At 37.7% G+C, this 21,301-nt stretch overlaps 1 protein-coding gene across 1 annotated transcript in view; it reads left to right on the top strand.

Moving 5' to 3' along the window:
• Nucleotides 1-21,301, top strand: part of ANK2 (ankyrin 2) — a 168,794-nt gene that overhangs the window by 124,724 nt on the left and 22,769 nt on the right. The window contains exons 29-39 of the mRNA XM_088524032.1: nt 3,380-3,604; nt 5,299-5,397; nt 6,614-6,768; nt 7,311-7,522; nt 8,290-8,494; nt 9,536-9,632; nt 12,550-12,778; nt 14,725-14,850; nt 16,544-16,666; nt 18,157-18,189; nt 19,564-19,585. Coding sequence (XP_088380158.1) covers nt 3,380-3,604; nt 5,299-5,397; nt 6,614-6,768; nt 7,311-7,522; nt 8,290-8,494; nt 9,536-9,632; nt 12,550-12,778; nt 14,725-14,850; nt 16,544-16,666; nt 18,157-18,189; nt 19,564-19,585 — 1,526 coding nt within the window. The remainder of the gene's footprint in view (nt 1-3,379; nt 3,605-5,298; nt 5,398-6,613; nt 6,769-7,310; nt 7,523-8,289; nt 8,495-9,535; nt 9,633-12,549; nt 12,779-14,724; nt 14,851-16,543; nt 16,667-18,156; nt 18,190-19,563; nt 19,586-21,301) is intronic.

The following is a 21,301-nucleotide window of genomic DNA, read 5'->3' as shown; positions in this document are numbered from 1 at the left end:
ATGATTTTGGTACTGTCCATCTAGCATAAGTAGAAGGTGCTTGAAGCCCTTTGCTGACACAGCATCTTGCAAAGTTATTAGAAAGAGCAGAGAGGAAAGATGGAGAGGATTGAACAGGTATTTTCTTGTTACAGATGGAAACAGGACAGCAAAGCAAAACACTGGTGCTGTGCATGCAAAAGGAGAAGAACTTTAGAAGCCCTAAGCTGCTGGAGGGAGATAAAAATGTAGGGATGGGAGATATAAATGTTGGCAGATAAATATATTAGTATTACATTTTATTTTCTTCCTGACTGCAGGAATTTATAGTGAAAAGGTGGCACTAATGCCAGTGATGTCTTTACCTACATTCTATTCCTACTTCAGTCCTGTCATTTAGCATCATCTGATAAACATGAAGGAGTGGGGAAGTAACAGGGCTGGGAGCACAACAACAAAATAATTTATTTGCATTTTACATTTCCTCTACATTAGTCATACCATTTTTTCACTTTCCTAATAGCATGTGTTTCTGGAAGCAAATGTCATGCATTAGTTTTGTATAAATTATTTTTATATGAATATACACAGTCCTTGAGCACACAGTGCATAGTGTCATTTTCTGAAAGGCAATGCAATGTATGTTCCCTATTCGCTGCATTGTGCCTCATTATTTAGTAAATACATGGCATTTTCTGTATCAGAACGGTGGTTTTTGACAGTGAAGAGTAGTATCCTATTCCTTTTATCCTAACTCCTGTTACCTCTGTGTCTGCCTTCCAGTGATAATTACCTTTGCCTATTTCTCCATTCTTGAGGACTTATTTCACTGATGGATGTCAAGGTCCTTGCTCTAATAGGATTTACTGTTAGACACATTATATAAATTTAAAGAAATAATTACCACTGTAATTAAGCCCTGAATCCACTTCTTACTGGAGGCAAATACTACACACAGTTTTTCATTGTTTTGTGAGGGTGATTTCAGTGTCTAGGAGGTGGCATACCTGCTTGATACTGTTTGATTTAAACCTTTACTCAATATGGGTATTTAGACCTTTACTCAATAGTCAATATGGTCTTCCTGTAGCAGTTCAGAGTTTCTGGCATTTTTGAGAATTAAACTAAGGAGGGTGTAAGAGAAAGTAAGAGGTGTGAACTAATGTGAGTATCTGAGTGATGGATAAAGATGATGATCCTGTTCAAGTTGACAACCTCGAGTATTACGTCAATGGGGAAAATAAATGAATCATAAAAACTGTGTTTATGACAGCTTATTCAATGAAAAATGTGCATGCCAATTTAATTCAGTAAGTGCACTTGTTCTCGTTAGCTGCTGGTAATTATGGGGGTGTAGTCTTTCTGTTGCTCATAGTATTAGTACTGGAATATTATTTTTTTTCTTTCTTGCAGAACTCAGTGTTACTAACTACCTTTAAGCAGCCATTATAATAGAGACTTGGGATGAGTGTTTGAAACACAATTCAGACATTCTGATAATGTTATTTCACACATTTGAAACAGGTTATAGAGCATTATTGCAACAATTGAGCATTTAGTAGTTCTTAAGATCACTTGTGCTTTAAAATGTACAAAGTACATATTTTATGAAGGAAGCACCCATTTTTCACCGCCAGTCCCCAAATCAAAGCTGTAAATTGTTTTCATTTCTTTCTTTTCACCCTTCTTAAAACCACAGAAACACCAGCATCTAAGGAATGAGATAATGGTGTGCTACCCAGACTTTTACACTAAACAAAACCTAGAGGTATATGAATGGTGGTAGACTAGGAGACTGCATGTGTGCGAACGACTGGCATCCGTGGTGCATGGTGTGCTTCTGACTGGCACTTGTGGCTCCTCCCCATCAGTCATTTTTCTGACTTGCACGGTGTGTTGAGTGTTGTGTTTTTCCAGCATGTGGAATTACTTGCGTGGATAATGAATGGATGCAATGTTTGCGCAGAACGGTCAAGGGGACAGGGGAAAATACCTGTGCTTGCAACTCATGTTTTAAAGGTTTTTCTATATTGCAGGTCCTTCAGTAGCATTTGTGTGACTCCCCATGTGATGCCTCTATTTTAGTGGCTAGAAGTAGGCCTGATACTTCTTCCTCATCTTACTGTAGCACATCAGGCATTGCCTTAAGTAATAAACCAGTGCAAAATTTAAAGTAGGTCTAAACGTTTCACAGAATGCCTTAAATGCTGTGACAAATCTATAAAAGTCCATCTATTGGTTATGTACACAACTTCGAAAGAACTCAGTGTACAAGAAATTCCAGGGAGGAATAGTAAATACAAAGATCAATTTAGCTTGATCTAGGAGAGAGCTTTTTAACCAGCTGTTTGCATCTGTAAACTTTCTATGGGGGCATTGTGATGCTGTGTGAAGTAACAGAAAGAACAAACAAAAAACCCCATCCTCCAACATTATATAATACTCTAGCTAATCTCATCTCACCAAAATTTGTCTTCATTTATTTTCTTGTATAAATGAACAGTAAAGACATGCTTGTCTTTTTTTTTAATCTATTTTATTCTCTGATTGCAGTTCTATTCTTTAATTTTATTAAAGATTCCTTTAATAAATCAAGGATTTTTGCTGGTTCTGCCTCTTGCCCACCATTATCTTGTCCTAATCTATTTTTGTCCTAATATTTTTGCTGCAAAGGGTAAGGAAGAAAGTGAGCTACACCTAGGCTGTTATACAGTCTTTTTGTAGCATCTTTTTCAGCCTTAAAATATTTCTTTCAACAATCTTACTATCAAGGGAAATAGGTTATTAAAGAGATGGGAAGTTTCTTGACATAAATAGGTGCTAGCTTCACTGAGGTATTAAGAATTATATGCTGTTATTCCAGAATAAAATTTGAATTTTAATCCAATGACATTTGATTTTTTTTTAAAAAATAGTTTAGCAAATAATTATAGAATTCTATAGAGTAACCTTAAAAAAAATCTCCAATCAGAATGGGCTTTCTTATTCAGTCATATTTCTTTTTAAATAATATATATTATTTTAATAAAATATGTAAATAATGCCAACTTTACCAAATAGATGCTCACAGGTAGAGTGTAGTGATATTTGCACTTTTTTAAAATAAGTGTATATATACATGTGTGTATGCATGTGTGCACACACATATGTACATTTATTACTGTCTGCTGGTATATACCAAAAGTAGTATTGTAAAATGAGGCTCTTCCCATGATGAACCTGTTGCCTGTTTAAATCATAAAAAATGTTAGCATAATTTAGTGCTCCATATGGGGAGGAAAAAGGGAGTTTGTAATTGTACTTCTTGAGAATACATATGGAGAGAGGAAAAGCAAGTGAAATGTAACCCAAGTAATTTTGAGATGTCTTGGTGCCTAATATTTTTTTTCTGGCTTTTCAGCTTCCTAGTTAGTTTCATGGTGGATGCTCGCGGGGGTGCCATGCGAGGCTGCCGACACAACGGGCTGCGCATCATCATTCCTCCGCGGAAGTGCACGGCGCCAACGCGCGTGACTTGCCGGCTGGTCAAACGCCACCGGCTGGCCACCATGCCCCCCATGGTGGAAGGGGAAGGCTTGGCCAGCCGCCTCATTGAAGTTGGACCTTCTGGGGCTCAGTTCCTTGGGTAAGGGGTGCCGTACGGCCCGAGTGAAAATGCTCAGTGTATTTTCCTCTGTTTGCAACTTGCACTGAAATGGTTCCTCTTTCAAGATTTGAACAGAAAAGATGTTTGTAGCCTATGGCCACAGGCCAGTCACTGGAAATGCAGACTGATTGTTGGCGAGCAGCTCCCATAGCTTTTATTCCTTTTCATTTGAAAACTGCTACTAGAACCACTAGGTTAACGGGGTTCCTTGAATGATTATTACAGTTATTACTCAGTGTTGTGACATTATAGTGGAATGAATTCGCTTTGCAGCTAGAACAGGCAGTTTATATCATATTTAAATAATCTACCTACAAAGCGTGAATAGCACAGCACTGATCTAAAGCCCAAATATAAAGCCTGCTACATAGCAACAGAAGTTACAGCTGGTTAGTGTAGAGACTTGTGTTGTATTGTCAGTAGTTTGGACTGTGCACCAGGGAAGCAGCATGGCTTTGATTTTTCTGGGGTTGAAATTGCAAAGTCAAGCAATAGGATAAGCCAGAAACTCCTTGGAAGTTTATTTTGTCCAGTGCTGCAGAACCCGTAGAAAGATCAGTTCTGCACCTATTGCTGAGCTCATTTTAGCAATTGTCAGCTGAATGCAGCAGTTACCCACCCTTTTTTTTCTTTTATTTCCTTAAGTTTTTTTACCCTATTAACTGTGGCATCCAAAAGTGAATTGAAGGAATCCTTTCTATTACAATAAATTGTTATAAGAACGACCCCAGAAATTGTAAATGTAAAAAGAACAACCCCATAAAGGGGAACAATCTCAATGCGTTTTGAAATAAACCAGTTGCTTTAAAATTGTATCAAAACAGGCAGTCATTAGAGCCGTGATCTTGGGTAGTGTTTTTCTCTAAAGGCTTAAGGAAAGACAGAAAAGTGGGTTAGCGGTTTTTAATTGCCCACTGCTTTCAGATAGTGGGAAAAGAGAACATACCCAACACGTGCTCTGACTGTATTACTGCTGCTACAAGCTGATAAGAAAACAGGAGCAGTCCTGAAACACTGAGAATGTGATGCTAAGAGTAAGCCAACCATTCACAGTGACAGGTAGGATACTTCTGAACATCACCAGTAACAGCGCAGAAGGCATCTGATCAGATTCATTTTCCTGCTCCTTCTTCTCACATCCTTGTCACTTTTAGAGCAACACAAAAAGAAATCTAAAGGACAGAAGGAAAAATATACTGTCATATTCAGTGTTCCCTTTGTCACATACCTAAATAGCTTTCCCGTTGATTTTTGATGGTGTCTCTGCCTGTTGAGGACATCTTATCTGCAAGCCTGGATATAATATGGCTTTGGTCTATATTCTCTTTGGGGAACAGCTTTGTTCCCTTCCAGGTGGCAATATTCTAGGTGGTGTGCTGGCAGTGCAATCAGAAAACTGTTATACTGTATTCAAAAGGGTGCAAACCCTGTTCTCACCAAGTTCACTGCCAAAACTCTCACCGTGTTCCTAGAAGCAAGAGATCCTAAATTCATGGAACTCATTTTGCTGACTTTTGTCATCAACATGTCATAGCTTAGGGTGGAACCTTGTTCAGTGTATGACCTAACTCCAATTTGTCGACCAGACAGTGGCACTGGCATTCTGACAAAAGAAAAAAATACATGAAGTTTATTTATGTTCTTTCTTTCACTGCTGCTTTGGATGTACTCAGTAAACTTCATCTGCCTACGGCTCCTCCCCCACTTAATGAGGGAGAAAGCTTGGTCAGCCGAATCCTTCAGCTGGGGCCTCCGGGGACCAAATTCCTTGGGTAGGAGAGACTTGAAACAAATTGATGGATGCTGACCTCCCCATTCTTCTCCTCCTTCTGCAATATGATTTTTATGTCATTACGCCCATGATACTGTCCCTTTCTATGATTTGGAATTTTGTATACCTAACCTTTAGTAGACCATTTTTCGACTCTTGTGGTATGTGGTTTTGTTTGGTGGTATGTTTGTATCTTTTTACTCAAGTACTGTGGTCTTCATTTTTATTTTGGCATGAGATCTTCCTAGTTATGTGCTTGATGTCTGTAGCAAAGCAACCTGGATTTGAACAAAAAAAAGAATCTACTGTAAATTTTTTTGTCGTATTGAAGACTAAGTAATCAATAAGATATATGTTGGATACCACCAATATAACAGAACATGAAATTTATTATGTACCTGATAAACTGTGTGCATAGTCTCATTAGAGAAGTATTTATACAAATATATTTATATTTTCTCTCCTATTTCTAAGAGTGTTTATAAATATATACATGTTTAATTATAAATATATGTACGCACATGTGTGTATATACATATATATGTACACACATATACACTGACACGTATATCGACATATGTTAGTAATGAAACAACAAGGCAAATTCTTATCAAGCAACAAGGCAATTTTTTATCTCCTATATGTTAATTAAAAAAAAAAATCATCTTCTCGGACACTTTGTTTTAATGGTCCCAGAGTGTAAATCATTAATAAATCCATTGGAATCTGTAGAATTACAATGAAGTAAAATTGGCCCAGGACATAAATTGCCCATCGATTGCAATGAAATTATCATGATTTGCACTAGTGTGAGATCGGAATTTATCCCACTATTGATATTTGTTACAGTAGATTCTCTTTGAAATGAAGTTGCACAGGCTTACCCACACAGTAGTGACAGCTAAAATGAGCACTCTTTCTTTTTTTTTTTTTTTATGAATTTGCAAAACAATTTTCCACATAAGCACTATTATCATAACAAATGTCATTCACACTGTAGAAAGAGGTGAATGCACTTCTCATCTGTCTTTGAGCACTAACTGGTCTCTGTAAAAGTGTCAGATGTGCTAGTGACCTACCATTTTAGGATTACAGCAAAGGGTCTTAGAGAATTAGGTAGAATTCCAGGTCACTTTGTAGCAGACTGAATAGAGTTGCTGTTAATGCTGTTTCTTCCTTCCTCCATGCACACTTAATGCGCTGTGTTGCTGTGCCAGGCCTGTGATTGTGGAGATTCCCCATTTTGCTGCTCTGCGTGGGAAGGAGAGGGAGCTGGTGATCCTGCGCAGTGAGAATGGGGACAGCTGGAAGGAGCATTTCTGTGAATATACTGAAGATGAATTGAATGAAATTTTGAATGGGATGGATGAAGGTATCCAGCGGGATAATCTTTTTCTCTCCTTTTGTTTTCTTTCTATAGCTGGAAGAGATAACATTTAGCATTGTATTTAACACTTCACATTTGATTCTCCCCAAGAATCTCCCTTGTTACATACTCTAGATACTTCATTTCAGTTATTTTGGAGCATAATAATTTTCCTAATAGGCAAGCAAGTGTAAGCACTGTGTACTTGTGCTTAGCTCTCTTGCATGATCACTGGAACAAAACAAAATATGCTATTGTTAAGGAGAGAAGAGATGCTAAACTTGTCTTTTTTCCTGCCTTCTTTCACAGTCTTGAAATGAAAGTCTTAAACTCCCTTCAGTTTGTGGAGTCTGTATTTCTTGCTTGATTTCTCTGTCTTAGCTGAACTTAAAATACTGAAAAGTTTCATTTTTCCCCCGTTTTGATTTCTAGATAAAGTGCTTATATAACTTGCAGTTAAACTGGGAAAATCTTTAATGCATTTTGAAGGTTGTTTGTGTTGCACCCATGAAATTCTTGTTCGCTGACCATCTGCACTTTTGCCTCAGTACTTGACACTCCAGAGGAGCTCGAGAAGAAGCGTATCTGCCGCATAATCACCCGGGATTTCCCGCAGTACTTTGCAGTGGTGTCCCGGATCAAACAGGACAGCAACCTTATTGGACCCGAGGGAGGTGTGCTGAGCAGCACCGTTGTACCACAAGTGCAGGCAGTCTTCCCAGAAGGGGCTCTGACTAAGCGAATTCGCGTTGGCCTCCAGGTACAGTGAAACAATTGCAAGGCTCATCTTTCCTTTCAGAGGGCAGAATTACTTTTTCTGTGCTTGAAAAACAGAATATTTGGCTGATCATTTTATATGCTGTTGTCTAGAGTATTTCTAAGAAAAAAGAAATCTAAATGCCATAGGTAGCACAAGCGGTAGTTTTTTTTTTTTTTTTCCAGTTTCCTTTCTGTAACTATCTCCATGGTCTTGAGCAAAGAGCAGAACAATCTTGATGATGATGATACTAACGTAGATCATGGAGGAATTTCTTAAATAATTTTCATGAAAGACATCAGAGAAGTAGGAAGTGCTGTAATCTAGTTTATTGAGGTACAGCTTGCTCCCACCCTCCTGTCTCACCTCCATCCCTGCCTACAGCAACATGCATCCGCTTTTTATTTTACCTGGCTGTTTTGCTTGCTGAGTTCCTCTGGGGATAGCTGACAACACAGCTCAGGGCTAGTCCTGGAAGAAAAAAAAGAGAAAGTCAAGAGAATAGTTTTCTGTCATTTTAGTGAGTTAAATTAACCCTGTAGAGTCTGACAAGCGCCAGGAAAATGGGTGAAGAAAGTGCAAAAGATCTACAAAGGAAAAGTCTTCCCTTCTCATGGGCAGTCAGTTCTGTATGAAGATCTTCATGAGAAATTGTACTGTTTGATGGAAGTTCTTTAGGGTTTTATGGCAATATCCAAACCCATTTGTTTACATATTCATTAAACTGTTTTCAAGTGACTTGCCCTGTTACTGTCTTTTGCTTTGGAAAGGCCCAACCTATGCACACTGAACTTATAAAGAAGATTTTAGGCAACAAGGCTACCTTCAGTCCAATAGTCACGCTGGAACCCAGGAGAAGGAAGTTCCATAAACCAATCACAATGACGATTCCCATCCCCAAAGCCTCCAGTGATGGGATCATGAACGGTTACGGAGGCGACACACCCACTTTGAGGTTACTATGCAGCATAACAGGTAGGACGCTGTACTGAAGACTTTTTGTGCAACTTGAAGTTGACAAACATTGCGTATTAAATATGTTAAGTATCAAAGTATCAATCTGGTATAAAATGCATTACAGGCTGAGCTGTGCCAGGTAGGTGGGGTTTCTTGATGGTGTTAACTAGCTGCTGAAATATCAGCAATAACATCTGGTTAACAAAGATGTTTGCATTTCTAAGAAAATGAAACAATCTTATTTAAAGTAAGGAGTCCCCTCTGAAGAAAAATGGTGGGAACAGCCAGTCTGTTGAGAACACTGGAAAGCTTTATAAGGGAAGTCGGTTACAATGCTTCACTAAAGGGAACAAGATGGGTGGATTTTTTTGTTTGTTTTTGTTTTGTTTTGTTTTTTAAAGGGGAGTATTCCTTAACTGATACAGCTTGGTTTAAGATATGCGTGAAGATTAAGCCATGTTATCAAGTGAATATCTAACATGACAGCTGTGTATGAGAAGAGGGAGAGACACACAGAGATTCTGATTTAACCCCAGTAGATTAAATATAGATTTTCTTCAGTTCTTACATGTTTTGTAAATATTTGCAATTTTTGTTAGAAATAAATATTTCTATTTCTGTTTTCAGTGAGTCTGGTGTGATCTTAAGGTAAATGGAAAGCAACCAAATGTGAGGTTGAAAACCCTGAAAATAGTTTCCATCATTCATTTCAGAACATCCGAAGGGTGTTAGATTGTGACCCATTTTCAGATGTATGGGACAGATAGAAAGCTGATAACATCAGACTAAAAGGAAGCAGAAATATTTAACAGACTAGAAATCAAGATAGTAACCAAGTAGGCTGTCTGTTGTACAGAAAGATACGGAGGTGCACATTTCAGCTTCAAGGTCTCCTGCGGAGCTTGTCAGACAGACGCAGAAGGCATTCCTAGAATTATTACTGGTTGACATTCATTGATTAAAAATTCCTAACAACACAGAATGTTCCTTAGAAGCAGGAAGGCTGGAGATTTGTCTGCTCTTAAATACTTTTTTTTTTTTTTTTTTTTATCGTTTAAGGAGGAACTACCCCTGCCCAATGGGAAGATATCACAGGAACAACCCCACTGACATTTGTTAACGAATGTGTTTCCTTCACAACAAATGTGTCTGCCAGGTATGAGTTTTGCACTGTTGTCTTAAAGTGTACGCCCTCTTTTCCATATGCATTTTGTTTTACGTTTCTTTACATTTTGTTTACAACAAACATTTATACAGCAGAAAGTACGCAAATACTTTGTCTGCTTTGAGAACCCACTAGCCAGGTATTTTGGAAGCCCTGGGCTCATTCTAGTCCAAAACAACTGCTGAATGAAAATATACTCACAGAACATTCAGCAAAAAAAGAAATCTAGCAACTGTACCAAGCCGTGATCTAGCAGAATCTCTTCCAACAATCTGTTCCTACAATGAGGTGCAATTTCTGATTACTGACAAGCAGAATTTTGAGAAGGGGGGGAGGGGAAGGAAGTGGCGAGGGGGAGTAGTAAAAGTAATTTTATTATTCATGATGATTTATGTCACCAAAATGCTTAAAAATCTTGTGATTGCTGTCTGTGACAGGAGATGGCAGTCCATGGTCAAGTTTCGGCTTTGCAGTGTTGTAAACTTTGGTGACCAAATGAATTATTACTATTAAATTACATTTGTTATTTAATTTAATAATTTATTCAGTGTCAAATGAGTTCAACTCCAATAGTCTGATCTATAATAAAATCTTCATTTTTCTATATTTTCCCAGTTTAGGAATTCTGTGCTTATATACATTTTCTGAGCTCCTTTCGTGTTCAGGCAAGCATTTCTCTTTAACAATAGTGACCGCGAGAGGGAGATCTTAGCTGTCATCTGTTACGTACAATAACCTGCTGAAATGGATAATTAAACAAATTAAGAAACAGATGTGGAATCAACCCATTAGGGGTACTATTAGTGGATATTTTTAATCTCCATGGTAACATTTAAATTGATGACTACTGCAAATCCGTAACATAGGTGGAGTTCCACCTCTCTTTTTAATCAAGATAAATACTCAGCTGCATACTTGAATCCAAGTCTGATTTCAAATGCCCTTAACAATAGAAAATGTAATTTTTCATGTGTTCACTGTCAGAGAATTAAGTAACTTCATAGATGAAGGACAAGCTACCTTGAATTTCTATACTTGTGCTCTGATCTAAAAGTGCATCTGCTCTTTTACCCTCGTATCATGTGGAGAATCAGCTCTTCACTGTAACTTGTTTGTGTCTAATTAAGTACTTAATGATGCAGAAATATTTTTCCCATTCATGAGCTTTGGAAATGGATCTGTTTTTTTTGAAAATATATGCAAGTTAAACTGTAGGCTTTGAGGTACAACTGGTTTCCACTTCCTGGGTTGCAGCTCTTCTTTAATTTACTGTCTGTGTAATTTTATTTTTATCCCCTGCTCTGTGGCAGCAATTCATTTAGAATATTTCAGGTTTTGTCAGAGTAGGATTGTAGTGTCTCAACTGTTTTGAGTCCAGCATAGTATACTTCTTTCACACATTATAAGCAGATTATTAGTATAACAAAGCTTTTATGTATCAGACTTTCTGTCTGACTTTCAGACGTCATCGGCTTGTTTTTTAACCATTGTGTTTATTAAACGTTATAAAGAGCATGCAATTCACTTCATTATTCAATCACAGATGAGTAAGACATCACATTTGAAAGACATGCTTTATGGGATACAATACCGTGTAATCTACAGTAAGTAATAAGCCCCCTGTAGGTTATATCAGCTTTGAGGTGTCTTTGACCTCTCACGACTTTCTTCTCAATTCTACAAGTGTCAAACTCGAGCACGCTTTCCCACCTACACAGCAAACTTTGTTCAAATGAAATGCCAGCAGCTCAGAAGACAAACTAAATGAAGTGATAGCTGAGAAAGAAGGTAATACATGTTATTCATTGTAAAATGGTTTATACCAGATTCATTTTGGGGTGCAAAAAGTAAATTTATTTTAAGAGAAAGATGCTATCCTTTCAAAAAAACAATGCAGTCATCTTGACAAAGTATATGGAAACTCTATCAGTTTTTGTCACTGGGCAGTGTTGTCCAGGCCCAAAGAAAAGATCAAGAACCTGTAATACAGTAAAGAGGAGAGTCCTTTTGACAAGGAAATTTTGCCTGTTCTGGTGGTTGAAGATTTAGATCTCAGTTCCAACATCCAGGGTATTGTTGTAGGTGCTCATTTATGTCTGTTCTGTTTGGGAAGTACCTACTGTGTGCGGTGACTCGTTCCAGTACACGTGCACTAGCAATCTTTTGTGAGAGGCAGACATTCATTTGTAACAACCACAGTAGTGAGATCGGACAAGTGGTGGTGTTACGCTGCAATGCTGAAGTGCTTCTTTCTCGTGTTGTCTCATGGTGGTACCTGAATGAGATGGCAGCATGAAGCTGGTTCTGGCTTCACTCCACGCAGAGGAAAAGACAGTCATTTAGTGTGGTAGCAGCTGTGCGTTGCTTTGAATGCATTTTCCATATGACTTGTGCTATGTGTGTCGCAGACTGGAACCTCTGGTGCAGAAGATTCAGCATATACCCTACGACAATGCTGTCAATAAAATGCCATGCTGGAAACCAGGATAAAAAATAGTGATCACAGCCTCTATAAATCAAAGATAATAGAGACCAGATATGGACCTACATACTGTCTGATATTCATAATATAATGCTGCTCAAATATGGAAATATGCATATATTTGTGTTGGTGTGTGTGTCTGTATACGTATTTTTATATATATGCACCAATCACTGTTCTTTAATATGCATAACAAAAAATCGTAAGTCTCTGACTGGTTTCACATAACCCTAATCCCTAATTTCTCATGTTCTCAGTTCAGTTTGTGATGCTGTACATAAGGAATGTACTGCTGACATTTAAGATAGAAGAAAAGCTGATGTTTTGGGCAAAAACATATTTCATCATATTTGATCTGTGATACATGGAGGCATTAGAACAGAATCTTGGTGTGTTGATTCCACAATGCTTCATTTTCTTTTACAGATTCTGGCTGATAGACTGTCGTCAGACACAAGAATCTGTTACTTTTGCTTCCCAAGTGTACAGAGAGATTATCTGTGTCCCTTATATGGCCAAATTTGTTGTGTTTGCCAAATCACATGATCCCATTGAAGCACGGCTAAGATGTTTTTGCATGACAGACGACAAGGTGGATAAAACTCTAGAACAACAAGAAAACTTTGCTGAAGTTGCCAGAAGCAGGGATGTAGAGGTACAGTACAAGAATCATGAACAATTTTCTCTGTTTTATAATGTCTGTTTTGAAGGTAATATTGTTTCCTAATATCTACTACAAGAGATGAAAAATAATGGTGTATAAAATATACAAAGAAAGACTATCACTTAATGGTAAGATGCAGACTCTGACTTGTCAGATGCAGGGGAATGGGAATGATGACACAGGAATGACCGTATCACCTTGGCAATTGGCTATAGCCAAACTGTTAGTTCACAGGGCTGGTAATGAAGTTCACTACTGAGTCATCTATTATTGGATTTCTACTTTTCCTGGCTTCCAAGGTGTGCCTCACACAAAGGGAAACATGGTCATCTGATTGTCGGAAATTAGAAGGGAATTCCCTGATGGGCTTTGGCAAAGCAGCTTATTTGCTTTCTCCATAGCGTTATCGGTCTTCAAGTGGGAGATCCATTGTGTCCTCAGCAATTAAAAAAGTAGGCAGCAGGATCCAAGAAGGTATTTTGTATGAAGAGGGACCAGTAAAGTCTGAGCGCTCTGTTGAGAGCCTGAGATCTGGAAGACCTATAAGATGAAAATGGATTGAATGTTTTTGTTTGTTTTTGGTAGACTCATAAATCAGTTTACCTAGTAACTGGATAGTATTTTTTTTTTGTAGGAAATAATATAATAAAATAAAGTTTGAAGGGTTAGCATTTCTTAGAGAAGTTTTGAGTTCTTTGTTCTCTCTTCCTCTGTTGCCACAGCAGGCATTTCTTTAATTGAAGGATTCAAATTAGAGCAGCAGCTCTTCCAACTAGGAAATTGTTTGAATAACAGCCGTAAAGTTTGTTTTATGCTACCTGAGGCAGAAAGTCCACTTACAGTGATTGCCTTGGTCTTATGCACCCAAAATCCAAGTCAAGTTCTATGGCTATGTGAAATCCCTAGAGAAATTTAGAAATAGAGAATAGAATAAAAATAGAAATAGAATAGAGAAATCCTCATGCTAACAAATAGAGAGGGACTTGTAGGAGATGTGAGGTTGCTAAATTATTTTTTTCTGGTTCTGTCAGCATCCTTAGAAATGATTATAAATAGGGAAAGCATTAAATACACACGCAGCATGTATTCTCCCGCTTAGTATGGTCTCTTTTTCATGACCCAAACCCATCACTGAAAAATTTATCATCTTCACCATTCTTGAAGTGCTGATAGGTATTTCATATGCACAGCAGCTAGCTAACGTGCACTCAACTGAATGACAAGGCTGGATTTTTGTCAAGTAACACTAGCAGTGTCTCATCCAAAGATACTGCAAGTTTGAAGGGAGACAGCCCCAAGACTAAGGTGAGGTTTAAACCTGCAGAGGCCACAAAACTAACAATCCAAAGATTTAAGCAGTATCATTACACATGTGTTTGAGATGCATTTGCTTGAGGTCTGACTTCCATATGCTCTAGGCCTTTACCAATACAGCTGAAATGAACAGAAGCTATCACTGCCCACTGTCTTTGCCTGGTACAACAGACTGTTGCATGTAGAGTAAACATATGCTCAAGGCAGTGTAATCTGAAGAAGTTTTTGGATTGGTTAAGGTCTTCTGCAATTCCATGCAGACGTTTTTAATCCCAGTAGTCAGAACTAGAACTCTAGATTTGCTTGTTGAATAAAATATTTATTTGTTGTGATAAAGCCAAGTTAGCGAAGTATGTCAGGGATTCATGACACTGACTACCTTTATTTTCTCATTTTCTAAACGTCATGCTATGGTTGGTGAATTAACAGTATATTCAGATTGAAATGTTTCTGTAGACCTTTTTGGATACATGTGCAGGACAAACTTCTTTCTTTGCAAATGCTTACAACTACCAGAAATTTAAGAGATTGATGGAAACCCATGTAGAGTTATGATTAAGAATAAATCTGAAACATAGTACTGTGATTTAATTGTTGTTTTGCCTCCTTTTAATTTCTAATAGGTATTAGAGGGAAAACCCATCTATGTTGATTGCTTTGGCAATTTGGTGCCACTAACAAAGAGTGGCCAACATCATATATTCAGCTTTTTTGCCTTCAAAGAAAACAGACTTCCTCTCTTTGTAAAGGTAATGTTTTATCCTGAATTATGGATTATTACTTTATTTTTGCCTGCTTCACAGTTTTCAATAATCAGGCTAAAAACAGTCCCATTTTTTTCCTTATAAAAATAGCTGATTTTGGCATGAGCGATCAGAAATAACAGATAGCTGACTAAAAGCAACCTGAAGGGCATGGAATGGAAATGGCCATCTGAAGCATAGTTAAAATTTGATCTAAATATATTTATCTGTGTCTGTATCCCTCTCTGCACATATATCCACAGGATTCTTTTAGTTTTAAGCATTTCAGATACCAAAAATGGTCCCTTGGGGAATCCTCTTTTTTTTAATGGCACTGTAAACCCCACCTGCCCCATGGCTCGTGGGCACCTGCCACTTCCATGACCCTTCGTGGGCAGCAGCTGAGTGCCCAGAGCTGGTCTCGCTGAGTGAGGGCTGCAGCAGCAGCAGAGAGTGCTGCAGGGATCGGGCCACCATCCCCTTCTCTTTCCAAGAGAGGGTTTCAGAGGGTTTCGTTTACAACCTCCCACAAACTTTGCTTCTCTCCTATTTCAGGACATGGTGTTAGAACCAAGTACTGCCCCTTCCTGCACCAAGTAAAACACATGTAGAGGAGTAGGATTTTTAAATTCTAATTTCATTTATTAATGGCAGCTCATTTTCTTATATTTGCTCAATGCTGCTAGGCATCTTTGAAACCCTTCTCTTTCCTAGCAGTATCTGGTTTTAGAGTAGACTTGTTTTAATTCAGAACTTGATCCCCACTACCTATTTCTGGCTTTGCATATAGTACTTGAGACTGATAAAGATAATATACACGTATTTAACTGTATCATTTTATCAGTTTAGGAAGCTAAGAAATTTATCCTGTGACATTGCACTTAATTCTCACATTATGTACAAAAGTTGCAATTACATCAGGAGCATCCCAAGTGCTTATACACTTCTGGGGCTAACAAATTGAGATATTTTGAGATATTGAGATATATTGAGATATTTTTAAGATTTGTTGCAAAATTTTACAGTATAACGCGCTGAAATATTATTCTTAGATTGTAGTGGTCACACCTACAACTATATACCAGCAGAATATAAATCCTGGGAAAGGATTTATAAACACAATTGAGAAAACCTTTTGCAAAAAAAAAAAAAAACCACCAAGTACAGTCTTTAATACTTTTAGTATTTTTCAGTGTGCCAACATAAAAGCCAAATAAACCACCATGGTATTTTTCCACTTGAACCATGAAGTTTTTCCTAAAATTAACATGAATATGCATTCTTGCTATATGGGAGGAAATTGGCTTACCTTATTTCGTAACTTAGTAGATAATGAGACTGTCATCACAAAGTTTTGAGACCTTCTATGGAAAAAAGGGTAACTTATCATGAAAGCCTCATAACCCTGTAACTTTTGTATTCTTTAAGATAACAGCATTACCAATGACTTGTGAAAATAAGTTTTTGGCATGTAGATATGTATGTGCTTGTGTTTCTTCTTACTTTGACACACAATTATATTCATAGTGCCTTTATAAACAAGCAGGAGAAAAACCTGAACAAAACACATCATTTATGACTATTTGGACTGTCTTTTCCCCCAAATCTAACCTCTTTTCGTTGAGCAATTTTGAATAGCACAAGTTGATGCCACTATAGCAAAACAGTGGATTAGATGCCTGTATGTCTGCTCTGCTAGGTACGAGATACCACTCAAGAACCCTGTGGAAGATTATCATTCATGAAGGAGCCAAAATCAACAAGGGGCCTTGTTCATCAAGCCATATGTAATTTAAACATCACTTTACCTGTTTACACGAAGGTACTGTGAAATTATACTGACATTTTTAAAGCTTGCTTTTATGTACAACTATCAGCACGATAACATAACAACTAAGTAAGTGCAACAGATGGTTAAGATGTTTTGAACAAGATGAAATACTATCCAAGAGCTTTTAATTTCTTGTACTTGATCCTGCTAACATCAGTGTAATGTCAAATGCACCAAGCATTCTGAGAACTCAAAAGAGATGACAGATCCAGCATGAGTAGATGAAAATTCAGTTTGTACTACGGAGCACCAATAGTTTTGTTTGATGTTGTGCAAGACTTACGCTAATCTTGGCGGATATAGAAATTTTACCCCAATTCTGTTCAAGGATGAAAGACATTTGGGACTCAGTGTGCACCTCTAGGTTGCACTCTGGGTTTTGCCAAAGGCTTCCTAAATGCCTTAAACATGTTGTGAGTCTTGGCGGGAGAGGCAAGACAAACATCTGTACCTCATCAGATTTTTATTAAGATATTTACATTAAGACATGAAGTATAGAAAGACGTTATGCTACCATAAAGGATTAGATAGTTAATGGGCTTCGCAATAGCATTTTCAGCTGACTAGCAGACATGCTTATTTTTAACAGTTCGCTTATTTTTGTTAGTGACAAAAAACACAACAGAGGCAAGCTCTATAAGTTGGAAAGGGAATATCAGTGCCAAAAATATTTCCTTACTTTGGATTTTAATATTATGTTGACTTTTGACAATGATTCTTCTTTCTACAGCTGATGAAATTTTTCAAGGATCTGTGAAAATGTCACACACTGTAAATGCTTTTGTTTTGGAATATCATCATTAGGTTTATTAATCTGGTGAGAAAAATGAGGGCAGGAAAGTCTGACAAAAGGTCTAGTATGAGTTAATACTTAAAAATAACAAGCTTGAGACCATTTAGGCTCTCATAAATCAATGGTTTCTGTTGGGGTTACATCAGATACTAAAAAATACTTGCTTCCATGCTAAAAGTCAGTTTATTTGCATTCTATAATAAAGAGAATTTTATCCTGTCCTTGACAGTTTAGAGTTGCATGCCTTATAGTAGTGTATGGGGCTGTTCAACAAAAATGTTGTCAGTTGTGAATTTTGAATGCAATGGGCAGAAAATTCTGATTGTGTTGTGACATTCTCATATGTTTATAATAAACACACTTCAAATGAACAAGTTTTGCAACTATTTTGAAAATGTATTATGGATGATTTCGAGAAAAATAATGCACGTGTTTGTTTTAAGTTTTAGTACAAATAAGGGTCACTAGAAGTCTAACACCCAGGAGCAACTCCTCTGTTTGTAATTTGCTCGATTCTGCTGCCTATTGTGTTTCACGCTGACAATTTAAAGTTTTGTCGCTTTCGACATGAAATCAATTGCAAAACCTGTATATACTGCATACTATTTTCTGCTAAATGTTCTGCATTTTGCTTGCTCTGTTTCCCCCCCTCCCCCCCTCTTTTTGCATGCCATTTTGGAACTGAAAGGACTCAGAATCAGATCAAGAACAGGAAGAAGAGGTAATTTTGCTATAACAATGTGTTATTGCTTATGCATACCATGCAAAAACAGCTACAATATACACCTTGAAAGGTTAAATCTGTAGTAGAAGAGGAATGTTCATGATTAGCTCAGTGCTACAAAAAGCAATCAGGCAGAGTACATTTAAAAGCATCATCTTGCAGAGGCCCATTTTGGAATTGACTAGTTTTAACTTTCCTTAAGATAAATTTGAACTGATCCAGGTGCATTGATCTTGGATATGTATAATAGTATATTTTGTTTTCAAAAACAATTTTTGAATAACTTCTTAAAAATTATTCTGCTCAAGAATAACCCATGCTAGTGCATTTGTCTTGGAGGGGGGAAAAAAAAAATCTCAGCCTCTCTAAAGCATTCTGGGCCAATGGCTCACTGGCATAGTGCGTACTGTGTCTCAGCCCAGCCTGAATGGTCTTCCCCCACCAGGAGCAGGATGGAAGCAGAGGACCAGACCTCACTGTAACAATTGCACCCAATAGCCAGTTCCCCAATGTGGTGAGGAAGCAGCAACCAAAAATGTCTGCTCCTATTTCAGTGTGCAAAGATTTTTCAGCACGTAGTTACCATCGTGTGAAAACATGTTCAGTGTTTTTAATATATGCAAGCAGGACCTGGCCTTTCATGGAAAAATGTTACAAACTGTGGATCTGGAAAGCACAAAAAAAAAAAAAAAAAAGTATCCATCTGCTGTCAGATGACAGTTCCCATTAGAAGCATTAAGATGATAAGATTTCTCATCAGGTGCTCAGCTTCACATTGAAAGCACAAAACTAATTCTTTCAGCCTGTGTAATGCTTGTTTCTGTATTTCTAGCCACGTCTGCCAAAGTTGCTTTTAACAATACTGCTTTACATGAGCAAAGATTGTAAAATTCTTTTTTTTTTTTCCAAACAGTTGCCAATTCTTACATTTTTATATAACATAAAAAAACTGAGCATGTTGGTGTGCAAAGACACGCACACCAGTGGCGATGCTGCACCTTGTGTCTCCCACTGCTTCCTCCTTGGGAGATCTTCAAACACGGCCTGGATGCCACCCCGTGCCATGTGCTCTAGGTGCCCCTGCTGGAGCAGGGAGGTTGGACTAGGTGATCTCTAAGGTCCCTTCCATCCTCAACCAACCTGTGATGAGGAGAAATAAACCCACAACAATGCAACAACAATCCCAGTAATGCAATAACCTGTGGTTAGCGACACAACATTTTGCATCTGCTATTGATTATAACTGCAGCAAAGTAACCACTTTTCCCTTATTACATATGCTAATACATGTTTTTCACTTTATATTAATGGCTGTCTGTATCTTAATGTGGCTATTGCATCATCTTCAATTTTTTTTTTTTTCTCTTCCAGGTTGATATGACCTCAGAAAAAAGTAAGATTTCTTCTGAAAATGTTATAATGCAGTTTGTATGAAAGCTGGTTTAAGTATAAAGATAAGCATGTAAGAGAACTAAGCTTTAACAGCATTAATATTATAAAAACTGTAATAGAAAGACTGTAATACCAAAGCAGCTATCCAGCTAAATATATTTTAATGTATAAATTAACAAGTAATGCATTCACTTTCCTTAGACATTCCTAGTGATCCTGCTATTGCTACTTTGCTTGTATGACTACTCATCCTTCCATATTTTGTTTTGTCCATATGTTGACACTCATTGTTGCCTTATATTTGAGATAAAGGACAGACAGTATCATTTTTTTAATGAAAGCAAAATTAATTTTGCATTTTATTCCTTTAAACTGATTAAATACAAGCATGCAAAAAAGTGATACTGTCCAAAGTAATCAGGCTGGCTGTTGAATTCCCTTCCCCTGTTGGCCTTGCTCCTTACTGTGGTGAACTATGACTGAACTATGACTGGATGTTAAGCTTGGTGTAGTCACTGTATACACAGAATCAGGCAATTATGTGGTTCACAGTGCCAAAGATGACCCTAATAAAGATACATATCAAGTATCTGGTCAATTAATGGTGTTACAGCATCTCTAATAAGAGAGGTTTTCAAATTTATTTTTTTTAAAGAAAACAATGACTTATGTCTTATTTTAAAAAGCAAGTAAAGATTTTAAAAAGCAAGTTTCTTGTTTCTTTACTGCATTTAATTTTGAGTTTGTTCATTCCTAATGTACTACTTACCCGTTATAAGGGGAGGGGAAAGAGAAAAATACTAAGATCCATTGGATTTGCCATTGCAGTGTAACCTTCTTTGCCTAAAGTAAAAAGGCTTTAATCAAAAAGAATGAGAGAGAGGCGTTGATAAGTAGGTAATAGGTTAGCGGGGATGAATATTCACCATCAGTAAAGATAGTACCGCGTTTGTGAATAAAGAAGATTAAATCACATTTTTTTAAACTGTAATTCACTTTTATAGCAGGATGACCAGTTCCATCAAGGCAAAAAAGCAACACCACTGTCCAGCCCTGCTCCATTGCAGCTTGGTCATGGTGTGCAGCTGTCACTGTTAGAGGCCGGTCTCTGTGTGGCAGAGGACTGAGCTGGAACTGCTGCTTGTGCTTACACTAGAGGAGTGAACACACAAATCAAAAGCAATTTAGTTTTGCAGCTTCTTTTTTTTAAGTTTAGTGGAAAATTAATTAGTGGCAGCTACAACAGGTACTGCAGAAGAGTGAAAAATGTTGTTCCTGAGAACAACTAAAACTGTAACTGCCTTACCCGAAAGAAACCCAACTACTGTGTGCTTAAAGATCATGGATGAGGGCTCATATCCTGATAACCCCTATCCTAGAAAACATAATTACAGCCACAAACTAACTCTCCAGGACTACCCCCAATTGTCTCCTTCAGGGTAACTTACTCATAATTTTGAAGGGACACTGCACTGCATAACTTCTGTCCCAGTTGTACTCATCAGCTGTGATGAAGATCCATATGTATATGTCTGCTTGGGGAATAATTCCTTATAGATGGGGAAGTGGTTTTATGAGCTGACCAAGACAAGCTGGCCCTTAATTCAAGACATGTGCACTTACCCTAAGAGCCACCTCAGGGCTGGCCTGCTGGAGGCTGAGTGCAGGAGGAGCCCACTCCCTCAGGAGAGGCAGCCAAGGGCAGAGAGGCCCAGGG

Source organism: Tinamus guttatus, unplaced genomic scaffold (genome assembly GCF_059628265.1).
Source record: "Tinamus guttatus ecotype Peru unplaced genomic scaffold, ASM5962826v1 Tinamus_guttatus_pri_ptg000202l, whole genome shotgun sequence".
Classification (NCBI taxonomy): domain Eukaryota; kingdom Metazoa; phylum Chordata; class Aves; order Tinamiformes; family Tinamidae; genus Tinamus; species Tinamus guttatus.
The sequence above is the reverse complement of the archived record's forward strand: the minus strand, read 5'-3'. Positions and strand labels throughout refer to the sequence as shown.